Genomic DNA, 13,658 nt, shown 5'->3' on the forward strand with positions numbered 1-13,658 from the left:
ACAGTAAAAACAATTTCCATCAACAATTTTAGAGTGTTACATTAGTAATCCAACTATTGACTACTTCATTGCTTTTTCACCTTTCAATGAGATGGAGGGGCTTGGTGCAGAGAGATCAGCTTCTCAACGTCAGGCTGAATGCCACTCAGGCGTCTCAAATCCACCCATTTGTAATTAGTGGTCTGTTTCTCTGTTTTGAAAGAAGTTGGTTGACTGTACTGAAACCACACTCTGATAAATATGATGTTGGAAAGTCAATAAAGAACATCTTTACCTGTTTCCACAGTGCAGGATAGTGTTCAGAGATTTCTTTCTACAACCAAAAGGTGTGATATGATGTTTTGAAACTCAGCATCAGTTCAAAGTCATTTTGTAGCAAGATCAGTTCTTCCTCTATCCTTCCTGTTAATTCCGCATTAGAAAGTTTCAAAAGCTCATTTTATTATCAAAGTATGTATGCAGAATACAACTCTGAAATTTGTCTTCTCCAGATAGCCAGAGAATACAGAAAACTGTACAAGTAGCTGAAAGAAAGACATCAACCCTCCCACATGAAAAGAAAAAGAAACAAAAACTTGCAAACCCAAACACTCTCAAGCTTTCCCTCACACAAAAACTAACAGATCACCAAGCCCCCCAGCCCACCAAACAGCAGCAAGAAAGGTTGGGTGAGAACATGAAAAACACATAACTGAAAGAGCCTAATATGAACGAAAGTTAGTTTGAACTACAGTCCAATCTGAGAATTTCGATAACAAATCCGACAGCATTGGGACCCGGCAGCCACTCTGGTGGCAGCGACTTGAACCGGCGGCCCCTCCGAGAACCAGTCACTCTTCTCTGCATTGTTTCAATCTTCCTCAATGTTTTAGTCAGCAAGAAATGTAGTCGATCATGGCCCCTCGTCTTGTCTCTGAGCTTCTCCTCGTGCTAGCTCGAGCTCGTATTTCTCTTCTGGAGTTTTCTCATGGACAGCAGAATGCTAGCTCACTTTGAACTACAGACCAAGTCACAGGCTCCAACAGTTTCAAAAACAAAATTAAGATAAAAAGAGTAAGTAGAGGATGTAGATGTTGCCCGAGCAATCGTCGTTCGCTGATGACATCTTGGCCGGAAAGTGTTCAGGATGGATTTATTACCCAATCTGGAATTTGGATCAAGAGAACATCCTGAAATCTCTCTGACGTATCTTTATGTAGCTCACCCAAGTAGGCACAGTATACTTGATGATCATCATCAGGTTCTCTTTCTTTCTCTTCCAACTCAGAAAGGCTTGGAAATCGGAAAAGGTTGCAATGGCCAATTTTGCACTTAACTTAGACAGAAATGTGGAGATGACTGATTTGACTTTGATAAGAGTCACATCATTCCCTTACAACTGAAGATTGATTTCATTAAACTTTGCAAATAATTCTGACAAATAAGCAATGTCACACCTACAGTTCTTGAGGTGATTACTGGAGGAAGCATTCGAGTCTTCGAAGAATTTTAATCATAGTTTCAAAAGTTGCATAAAAGCTTCTCAAGCAGTTTCCTTTAGAGAGCCATCTGACTTCTGTGTGCCACAGCAAGGGTTCAAACTGTTCATCATTCTCAATACATAGCTCTTGAAATAGTTGAGAATTGAGAGCACGGGACTTGGTTTTATTTACTACTGTGATAACAGTATTTGATAGTGTGTAGCCGATCACTTAAAGTTCAAAGTACATTATCAAAGTACGTATGCAATATACAACCCTGAGATTTGTCTTCTTCGCAGCCACGAAACAAAGAAAACCAATGAAACCCGTTCTACGAAAAAACATCAAACCTCCGCGTGCAAGGAAAAACAAATTGTGCAAACAGCAACAAGAAAGTACAAGTGAAAACATAGAACATAAAAACACAAAATCGAAAGAGCCCAATCGAACTACAGTCCATTCCACAAACTACAGACCTAGAATTTCGGTACCGTCCTCCGACGCATTGAGGAAGAGAGAGCATCACACACAGACACCTTCCTTCAGTGTTGAACACTTGCTCGCCTTCCACACTCACCTCAATGTTTCATTCTTCCTTGATGCTTTAACTGGCAAAATCAGAGCGAAATGGAATCAATCACTGTCTCGAAGCTTCTTGGCTTCGAGGCTGCTCTCCTTCTGGAAAATTCTCAGAGACAGCAAAGCAGTAGAGTGCTGAAATCGACTGAAAATAGACCATCAGACTTCAAGAGTACCAGAACCACATTTAAAAGACAGAAGACGTAAAATAAGTGAAAGAAGAGATAAGGTGATTATGTCATCATTGTAATCAATTATGAGGCACTGAGGATCAAATGCTTATAAGAAGAAACTCTGCAATCATTCAGCTGCTTCCCTGGCTACTGAGCAACCTCCACCATACACTTTATCCATACCAGTCAAGGATTTTGGGCTGAGACCCTTAATCAATCCCAGTGAAGTGTCTCGGCCCGAAATGTCAGCTTTTTACTCCTCTCCATGGATGCTGCCTGACTTGCTGAGTTCCTCCAGCATTTCACAGTGGAAGACACTAGCAGAATGGTGTAAGTTCCAGGTGTCAGGGGGCAGGGAGTGTATGGTTACCATAACTAGAGAGAAGGTTCTTGGGAAACTGAAAGGTCTGAAGGTAGATAAGTCACCTGGACCAGATGGTGTACAACCCAGAGTTCTGAAAGAGATGGCTGAAGAGATTGTGGAGGCAATAGTGAGGATCTTTCAAAATCACTAAATTCTGGAATGATTCCAGAAGACTGGAAAATTGCAATTGTTACTCCACCCTTCAAGAAGGGAGAGAGGCAGAAGAAGGGAAACTATAGGCCAGTTAATCTGACCTCAGTGGTTGGGAAGATGGTGGCGCCGATTATTAAGGATGAGGTCTCAGGGAGGCACATAATAAAATAGGCCATAGTCGGCATGGTCTCCTCAAGGGAAAATTTTGTCTGACAAATCTGTTGGAATTCTTTGAAGAAATAACAAGCAGGATAGACAAAGGAGAATTAGTTGATGTTGTGTACTTGGATTTTCAGAAGGCCTTTGACAAGTTGCCACACGAGGCTACTTAACAAGCTACAAGTATTATAGGAAAGTTTCCAGCATGGATAAAGAAGTGGCTGATTGGCAGGAGACAAAGAATGGTAATAAAGGGAGCCTCTTCTGGCTGGCTGAATCTCAAATAATATTGAAGCAGCCTAGAGAAAAAGTCATCACCCTGACACAGTGGTGTCAAGAAAACAACCTCTCCCTCAATGTCGCAAAAACAAAGAAGCTGGTTGTGGACTACAGGAGGAATGGAGGCAGGCTAACCCCTATAGATATAAATGGATCTGGGGTTGAGAGGGTGTACAGCTTTAAGTTCCTTGGCATACACATCACTGAGGATTTCACGTGGTCTGTACATACCGGCTGTGTCGTAAAAAAGGCACAACAGCACCTCTTTCACCTCAGACGGTTGATGAAGTTTGGTACAGGTCCCCAAATCCTAAGAAATTTCTACAGGGGCACAATTGAGAGCATCTTGACTGGCTGCATCACTACCTGGTATGGGACTGCACTTCCCTCAATTGCAGGACCCTGCAGAGAGTGGTGCGGACAGCCCAGCACATCTGTAGATGTGAACTTGCCACTATTCAGGACATTTACAAAGTCAGCTGTATAAAAAGGGCTCAAAGGATCATTGGGGTCCCGAGTCACCCCAACCACAAACTGTTCCAGCTGCTACCATCCAGGAAACGGTACCACAGCATAAAAGCCAGGACCAACAGGCTCCGGGACAGATTCTTCCACCAGGCCATCAGACTGATTAATTCATGTTGATACAATTGTATTTCTATGTTATATTGACTGTCCCATTGTACATACTATTTATTATAAATTACTATAAATTGCACATTGCACATTTAAAAGGAGAAGTTAACATAAAGATTTTTACTCCTCATGTATATCAAGGATGTAAGTAATAAAGTCAATTCAATTCAATTTGGTGACCAGTGGTGCTCCACAGGGGTCCGTGTTGGAACAATTCTTTTTACATTATATATCTATGATTTGGATGATGGAATTGATGGCTTTGTTGCAAAGTTTGCATATGATATGAAGATAGATGGAGGGGCAGGTAGTTTTGAGGATATAGGGAGGCTATAGAAGAACTTAGCCAGATTAGGAGAAAAGGAAAAGAAATGGCAGGTGGAATACAGTGTAAGGAAGTGTACGGTGATGCACTTTGGTAGAAGAAATGAAAGGGTTGACTGTTTTCGAAATGAAGAGAAAATACAAAAACTGAGGTGCAAAGGGACTTGGGGGTCCTTGTGCAGGATTCCCGAAAGGTTAATTTGCAGGTTGAGTCTGTGGTGAGGATGGCAAATGCGATGTTAGCATTCATTTCAAGAGAACGAGAATATAAAAGCAAGAATGTAATGTTGAGGCTTTATAAAGCACTGGTGAGGCCTCAGTTAAGAGTATTATTAGCAGTTTTGGGCACCTTATCTTAGAAAGGATGTGCTGAAACTGGAGAAGGTTCAAAAGAGGCTCATGAAAATGATTCCAGGGTTGAGTGGCTTGTCATCTGAAGTGTGTTTGATGGCTCTGGGCTTGTATTCACTGAAATTCAGAAGAATGAGGGGTGACCTCATTGAAACCTATTGAATGGTGAAAGGCCTTGTTACAGTGGATGTGGAGAGGACATTTCCTGTGGTGGGAGAGTCTAAGATGACGAGAGGACACAGCCTCAGAATAGAGGAGCTTTCTTTTACAATGGAGATGAGGATGAATTTCTTTAGCCTGAGGGGTGAATCTGCAGAATTCTTTGCTACTGGCAGCTGTAGAGGCCAAGACTTTATGTATATTTAAGCCAGAGGTTAATAGATTCTTGATTGGTAAAAGGATACCAGGAGAAGGCAGGAGATTGGGGCAGAGAGGAAAATTGGATCATCCATGATTAAAGGGCGTAGTAAACTCGCTGTGCCAAATGGCCTAATTCTGCCCCTGTATCTTATGGTCTTTGTGTGCGTTACTCTGGATTTCCAGCATCTGTGAAATCTCATGTGAATGAAACATCCAGGAGCCTCAGTGATAGTCTGTCTACACGAGATAACAAGTAGCATGAACGAATCCACATCCACATTCTGTTAGCAGCTGATGCAGAGCCAGGAGAACCTTGCTTCCACTCTGGAAGATGGCAAGTGACTGAGGGAGTATGTTTCTGCCTGTACTGAGGCACTGTCCCCATCCTCTGGAGCTCTGCTAATCTTAAACCAGTGGCAGTCTGCTTCCCACGGACAGCAGATTGCTGCTCTACAGGACATTGGTACTACTAATAGGGAGCAAACAGTGTGCTCCAGGGTTTATTGTCAGTCTTGTCAGGGTGCCCAAGGCTATGATGGCAGTGGCACAATCTGGCCAACAACAGTTGGTCACACCATTGCCTGGTACGGTTATAGTCCTGCTGGCAGTGTGCGAATAGAGGCTTTCGGTCCCTCTCAGAATGTCAGGATCTAACCTGTGGTTTCTGGCTCGCAGACAACATGCACCCCAGCCTGTTTCTCCAGACTGCAAACATTCAGCAAGGGCATCCTGAGAGGACGCTTGTAACTCTGAGCTAAAGAGGGCCAGCCTTCCAGCAGCCAGCGGGGAAAAACTGTGGTGTAGTTGTAAGGTCTCCAATCCCACACTGAAAATTACCAAAATTTAGAGGCACCATTAGGGACTGGAAGCAGCTTTTACAATTTCAGTGAGTTTCCTTTGCAACCAAATATCCTGTTTCAAAGTTAGTGTTTATTTTTGCAGCTCCAGGCATCTCATGGCATTTAATTTGACTTGTCCCTCACCTGACTTTTACTTAAACTAAGGCAAATCAGCCGAATGTATTGGGTTATATATGCATTGTCAATGTAAAGAACAAGATTGCTTAATGTCATCTCCAGCACACAAGTGTTGAGCAGAACAAAATAATTGTTACTCCTGATCTAATGCAGCGCCAAAAAACCTACAATAAGATAAAAAAATAATAAATATAAATACATAAGATAGCTTATATACACAGAGGAGGAGGAGAAGATGGCAGCGCGACACCGCGCGCGGCCACTTTGGTAGTGATGTCTGTTATTTGTCAAGTAGGGGACCGTGCACAATTCTGACCTGATGGAGACAGACGTGACAGTACGGAGGAACATCTGGAGGAACTTCTGAAATGCCCGCTTCGCTGACGCTGTTACTGTGTGATCCGAAATCTCCAGGGGGAAGGCCCCGAATCCTCGGCTTTGCATGTTTCAGCGGCCGGGACGAGGTCGAAGGCGCTCGGGAGGCTGTATCAGAAGGGCTGGTCGGAGGCTCGAAGTTTTCGGACGGATGGACTCAGTGTCAGCTGTGGTCGGCTGCTTCCAATGTATCGGCAGTTGTCGGTGCCTGGAGGTTTATGGCAGAGAGTTTCTCCCTTTTGCCGCCTGCTATCGGGGACTCGGGAGTCAATCGACTCGGGACTTTGAGACATTTTGTTACCGTGCCCATGGTCTGTTCTTCAAATTATGGTATTGTTTTGCACTGCTGTAACTATATGTTATAATTATGTGGTTCTGTCAGTGTTAGTCTTTGGTTTGGACTGTTTTCTGTGATATCACTCTGGAGAAACATTGTATCATTTCTTAATACATGCATGCATTTCTAAATGACAATAAACGAGGACTGAGTGTTCTCATAATCTAATTGGTTGTATGTTCATAAAATGTAGCTAGGCTGTACGTAAGGCGACTGACAGGAAATAATAAAGTACTGGCAGAAATATCGGGTGAAGATGTTGATCAGCTTTACTGCTTGGGGAAGGTAACTGTCTTTGAGTCTGGTGGTCCTGGTGTGGATGCTACGTAGCCTCCTCCTGATGAGAGGGGAACAAACAGACCAGGAGCAGGGTGGGTAGGACGCTTCTTGATGTTGCTGGCCCTTTCCCAGCACCTTTCTGTATACATGTCCCTGACGGCAGGTAGGCTGGTGCCAGAGTTCAGGTGGACACTTTTGACTACCAGTTGTAGAGGTTTCCTGTCTGCCACAGAGCAGTTTTTGTACCACGCAGTGATGCAGCTTGTCAGGATGCTATCTACTGCGTATCTGTAGAATGACGTGAGTGTAGATGTGCCCAGTCACGCTCTCCTCAACCTCCTCAAAAAGTAGAGGCTTTTGTGAGTTTTCCTGATTGTGTAGAATGTGTTCTGGGAGGTTGTGTGTGATCGGCACCCCCAGGAGTTTGAAACTGCTTGCGGTTTCCACTGCTGTGCCGTCAATGTGAGTGCTGCACGTTCTCCTGATGTTGATAACCATCTCTCTTGCCTTCCTGATATTGAGGAAGAGATTATTTGACTGGCACCAGGCCCGTGTACAGAGTGTACAGCAATGGGCTCAGCACACAGCCCGGAGGAGGGCACCTGTGCTGAGGATGATAGGGAGGGAGGAGTGGCCGTGCATCCGGACTATCTGAGGTCTGTTCTTTAGGAAGCCTAACATCCAGTTGCACAGTGGTGTATTTGGACCAAGGAGTAGGAGTTTGTTCACCAAGGTCTGTGGGACAGTAGTGTTGAATGCTGAACTGAAATGCAGAAACAGCATTCTGACATAAGTGCCCTTGTTTTCCAGGTGTGTCAGGACCAAGTGCACAGCAGATGCTACGGCATCTGTCGTAGAGCGGTTATGTCAGTAAGCATATTGGTGAGTGTCCGATGTGGCAGGAATGGAGTTGTTGATATGTGACATTATCACCCACGCAAAGAACTTCATGATGATTGGCATCAGTGCCACCGGGCGGTAGTTGCTTAGTTCTGAAGGTGCATAATTTGCATCCCACTGTCATGTGCCGACAAAGTATAAATTCCCATTCTTGTCTGATTGTTGTCCATACCTGGGATAAGTTATACTGACTTATCAGAAGGAGAGGACTATGAACGTAGCTAGCTGTGTGACCCAGTCAAAGAAGAATGTCATCAAGCTACATGAAGTTACCCAGATTACCTTCCCGAGTTGGACATAAGGAAGTAATCAATGCTGTCACAGCAGCCTGTTATTGTCAGACTCTCAGATGGCATGGCAAATTAAAGATAGCAATAACAGTGGACCACTGTAGACAATTCAAAGGCTTATAATAACTCTCTGCAGAAGGAGGGTCTTCTCAGAAGTCAGCAGTGATACAGAAGGATTCTATGACAGACCAGTGCCAGAGTCACTAGTCACTGATTTGAAATGTCTTTGAAACATGGGTAAGATCTCAATTTTACAATTACACTGTATGATAGCAGCTGATATCAGAAGGCATGGAACTCTCAGAAGGCCTGGTATCACCTATAGGATGACAGAACTAGCGATTCATGTCACAGACCCTTCAGTAGAATTGACCCACTGAGATTTTCCAAGATTTTCTGTGTTTATTCCAGACTTTAAGTATCTTTTTTTTTGCTTTCATCAGAAATAGGTCCTTCGGCCCACCTGGTACATGCCGACCAAGATTTCCATCTAAGCTTTAGGTATTTGCTTATATTTGGCACATATCCCTCTAAACCTTTCCTATACATGTGCCCATACAAGTACCTTTTAAAGTAGTTAATTCACCTACCTCAACCACCTCCCCAGGCAGCTCATTCCATATACTGACTATCCTCTGGGTGAAGAAAATTAATAAGTTCCCATTAAATATTTCCATTTTATTTTAAACCTATGCCCTCTAGTCTTTGATTAGTGTGGTAAATCATTCAAAAGTTATTGTTTGGTAAAGAATATCAGAAGGTTAAGGATGAATTTGTCTATTTGAAGTTCATTATTGTTTATCTGCACTGTCATTCTTCTTTCACAATGGGCTTGCAGAAGTTGTAGGACCCGGGTGTGGATGCCAAAGTATCATCTTATATCTGAAATTATAAAGATTGATATGCCAACTGACCTGCAATACTAAAGATTTGGAAAATACTAGTTTCAGTGGGACCCTGAATGTACTTCTTAATCAAGTGATTATATGCATCTGATTCCTAAATCTTACACTGAATCAGAATATTCAGTGAGTTTCTGACTTCCTTGAGTAGCCCTGCTACTTTGCATTCTCTTGATCTTAAATAGTTTTTTTCTTAAGTGGGTCATGCGGTCATTGGGGTTTGTGAACGAGAAGAGCTCTTTGGCATAATGGCATTCAGCCTCTGACGAGGTTAAGTCATGTTGAAGAGTGAAGGTAATATATTGATACTGAGGAATAACATTCATAATTGTTTCAAAATTGCACAAGGCTATGTTGAAATTATGAATAATTCCACTATGGCTGCAGTGTAACAGTAACAGTAATTGGCTTTATCACACTAATTTAGGACTGTTTCATGGGCACTGTACTAGCTTAGGTGAGCCTGAAAGTGTGTGACTGATTTGAAAATCAATGTGCAGGAAAGGGTGAGTGTTTGGGGATTTTAAGAATTTTTCCTTGTCCAGCTTGAGGTTCTTGGTTAAGGGTATGAAGTCAGTGGTTCCTTTGGTAACTCTATTTTTCTGCTTCTGTAACTACTGCCTGAGATGCTCAGCATTTCAAGCATTCACCATTTTATTTCAGTTCTAGCATCTGTAGCACTTGTATCTCAAGGTTCAAGTGTTTGCTTTCCTCAATTCTCATCCATCACCTTTAATTTATAACTCTTCCTAATAGGTCAACAACAATTAATAAGCCTCACTGCCTTTTCACATTTGGCATCATCATATTTACATCAATTAATTTATCTTAGTCTCAACCATAACGCAGATATTCCCTTTGTTGGTTCCAGTCCTCCCCATTCTCTGCAAATTTAACTTTTAACTTTTTCTAGTTCTAATCATATCTTTTTGATCTGAAGCTTTAAACCTGTTTCTCCACAAATGTTGCTTAATTTGCTGACTATTTTCAACTTTTTCTGTTCTTACTTTCTTTATCTTGAACAACACACACAAAATGCTGCAGGAATTTAGTAGGTCAGGCAGCATCTATGGAGAGAGTTGGATGGTTGACATTTTGGGTTTAGACCCTTCATTTGTACTAGTGAGTCCACATGAAAACATTGTTTCTCAATTCCCTCCATTTCTTTTTGTGGACTGTTCCAGATTCCAACACCTGCGATCTCTCGTGTCTACACTTTAACAACCAACCTTTTGCTCATTTTCAAACAAAAATAAGAAAAGCACCCATGGAAAAAAAGTGTCCCAACGTCATTTAATGTGCTAGTGGAAACTATTATTCTTTATTTACTCACAATGAAGTCTCTTTGTTACTCGGCCCTACAATAACCCCTCACATCTTGGCTGTCACTCAAAATGCTGCCATTGCCGATTTTAGCTCTGTGAAAAATGCTGTCTCCCTATCTCCATTTCCCAGTCCTCCCTCTTGCCTCAGTCACAATCTACTCTCCTCCCAAAACTATAGCCTTCCTCATCCCCGCAACCCCAATATGATATACTATACGTTCTGTGCAGTCCATTCCAACTCGGGACTTGACTTCACTGTCATTGGGAAAATTTCCAGTTGTCAATACCCCATTGTGGCCATGGAACGGGTGGACCCTGGTTCCAAGTGTTAATAGCTCATACTCTCAGATGTAAAGCAAAGCAATCAAACCAATAACTTGAGGCGTACTGAGATCTTTGCTAAAATGTGACGTTTCCTATTACAGAGTCTAGATTAGAATCAAACCCACCAAAGTCCAAAAGGAAACTGATGAGAGTGCTACAGAAGCTGACTAAAGCTTTTAATGGACCACAGAACCAGGTCTAAAAGTAGTCATCTGATATTTCTTGAATGTTCCTCTAATTTGGGGTCCTGCTACCATTCAAAGTAACCAAAATCACACATGACCCGAATGTGATTTCACTGATTGCGCAACCAGATTTGATTTTTAACATACAACGTACACATAAGAGGATAATGAGCCATGAACGTTATATTTCCAGGAATACACTCAACCAATGCTTAAATCCCATTCACTGTGAGGACACTGCACTGAAAATTAACACTAAGATCGTTCACTGCAATTGCCAAAGAACTGTTTCAACTACATTGAAACCTTCAGCTCTTGAATTCAATTTGAGAGGGTGTTTCAGAGACTTTGCAGACAACACTTACTGAAAGTGGTAGAAGACTGTAGCTCTCCATGAATTCCATCCTCCCACAAATGCTGCAGGTTTTCCCCAAGCCCAGGTGGTTGGGTGGCCATCATCGTAACTGCTGGATTTGCACAGGAGGAGTATTTCCAGAACATCAAGGACCCCTGTGAGTGCCAAAGCATACAAGCCTCAATGGAAACCCTCAACCAAAAATTCTGCAAGCCCAGCTGCCTTGGAGAGCCTCCAGCACTACAATGAGAAGTGGACTCGGCATATAATTGAAAATGAGTTCTGAGCTGTTAAGAGCAGTGCTCATGAAAATCAGAATTCTATTCCATCAGATAGTGTTCTGTGGATGATACATTTAATGCCCTAATCGAGAGAAACCTGAAGCCTCTTGTACGCCACCTGCAACTAGTGAAGCATCATGCTGTCTTCTGATGGCACAGGTCTTTTTTTCTCTCTCCCCCATCCAAATGTCCTATTGATTTTATTTGAGCATCAACAATCATTTGGACCATAGATTTAAGAGTCTGAAAAACACACTCAAACTTTTCAATCCACTCAAACATTTCTTTTTCAATCTCTGTTGCAGCAAGAAAGGCCAATTGTTACATGGTTATTTCGGTGCTGGCTTATACATATGAAATTTATAATCCACATACATTCTATTTAATTGAAACAGAAGGCTTGTTGTTTGAAATATGACACTAAAGCTTTCAATGTGTTAGTAACATAAGGGGGTCTTTGTTAATGTATTAATAAATTTAAAAACACAAGGTATTGATCTAAAAGGCATTAGTCAAGTGGTTAAGTGGTCTATATTATAATATATGAATCATGGGGCTACATATTACTGTAGTAAAAAGGCTTACAGTTTAGTCATCCTATGCTGTACATTAAATTTGTTAGCCTAAATGTTTAGGAGAGAGAATAGATCAAGCTTCTTTACAAAACAGTCAATTATGTACAAAGTTGCTAATCTACCCTATTCTTCTTGTACTATAATGGTGAACTGAAGAATTCTATCAATTGCAATGGAGAAGAACAGAAGATAGTAAGATTTACTCCACCAGTACATTAGCAGGACCTCACAAGTTGATAGGATAGATGTAGCAAGTAGTTGCTCCAGGATTTTTGATTATGTGTAATTTCATCTAGACCCCGGACTATGAATTCTTACCACCCATGTCAGCTGGAGTTAACAGTAATTATAAATCAGTGCAATTAGTTTGCAGTGATCCTGACCACAAGTCATTCAAAACACATGAAACCTATCAAAATTAACCATTCAGATGATTTAAATACTCTACTTTATAAAAGTACTATAAATCATCTTTTGAATGCTTACAATGATTTATTGTACAGTTTTCAGATCTTCTCTCCAGAGAGAATATTGGTGAGAGTCATAATTCGACTATGAAATGGAATTACTTGGCCCGTGGCCTTGCAATCCTGTAATACAGTAAAATGACTGCCACTGAGAAAGTTAGGAAAGTGTTTTAGAACTAAGCAAATTGAATACTGCATTTATGTAAATATTACAAAGCTTCAAAGTTGGTGTAATGCTACCTTTTTTTTTAGCTTAAAAGTAAATTGTCACAAGAGTTTAAAGTGTAAAAATCTGTAGATATTGTAGAATCAACAAACTACATGATTAATCAATAGCGTAAGATCACTTGATAAACTTATTTAAGTGTTTGAGTATATAGAGTGCATCACCTCTGAAGCCTGAATCAAGTACAACCTGGACAAAAGACACATAGGATAAGGATCATTTATATTGAAGGTTGTGAAGAATCCCAGGTGAAGGTCTTAGAACAGTTGACGAGAAACCAGTTAGGAGACCTTTTTAGCTAGTTTCCGAAAGTTATTATTTTGATGCCACATACATTGATTATCAGCCTTGCATTGAGACATTTATCTCAAGGTTCATAATTTTGTTTTCATGTCCACTTTACAGTTTGGCACTGCCCCACAATGGTGCTTAGGTAGGCGCTATGGCATTGGAAGCAATGTCCAGATGCCATTTTCATAATCTTCATTTGTGTATGTTCCTTCTGCGCAATAGAATATTGTAATGGCTCCTTCCACAAACCTGGCATTGATCTGTCACAACTACATGCTTAATGTGCCTTTTTCAGCAGCATGGAATTCCTAGGCTGAAATATTTTACAAGTAGTGTTAGGACATGGTTATTGCAGAATACCTACTGCTTTGTCGATAACATTGACACTGCCTCGAAATTGACACTGTATTCCAGATGCAATTTCCCCAGTCCCTGATGTAGATGGAGCAAAGCACCTCTAGTCTTGTACTCAAATCCTCCTACAATAGTGACCAACAAATCATTTGCTAACTTATGCTGACTATACTTGCATGTTAAAATGAAGTGATTAGTGAAATTCAATTGAGAATTGCAAAGGTCTCATTTTATCAGTGGATTCTAGTGTAACACCATTTCAAAAAGAATTTTGACTCCAATTTTGCATTTTTGAAATAGGCATTAGTTCTAAACATAGTCATGTATTACTGCACCAAGAAAAGGTGAAATCTAATTTCTAACATGTGCTTTCTTCT

The 13,658-nt window shown here is 41.3% G+C and overlaps 1 protein-coding gene across 2 annotated transcripts in view; it reads right to left on the reverse strand.

Annotated features, from left to right (window-relative positions):
• Positions 1 to 13,658, reverse strand: part of fbxw8 (F-box and WD repeat domain containing 8) — a 140,303-nt gene that overhangs the window by 24,003 nt on the left and 102,642 nt on the right. The window contains exon 8 of one of the 2 annotated variants that reach the window (XM_072247616.1): positions 11,098 to 11,242. The exons of the other annotated variant lie outside the window; for it this stretch is intronic. Coding sequence (XP_072103717.1) covers positions 11,098 to 11,242 — 145 coding nt within the window. The remainder of the gene's footprint in view (positions 1 to 11,097; positions 11,243 to 13,658) is intronic. 2 annotated transcript variants of the gene reach the window in all.

This window comes from Mobula birostris, chromosome 31 (genome assembly GCF_030028105.1).
Source record: "Mobula birostris isolate sMobBir1 chromosome 31, sMobBir1.hap1, whole genome shotgun sequence".
NCBI classification, from domain to species: domain Eukaryota; kingdom Metazoa; phylum Chordata; class Chondrichthyes; order Myliobatiformes; family Myliobatidae; genus Mobula; species Mobula birostris.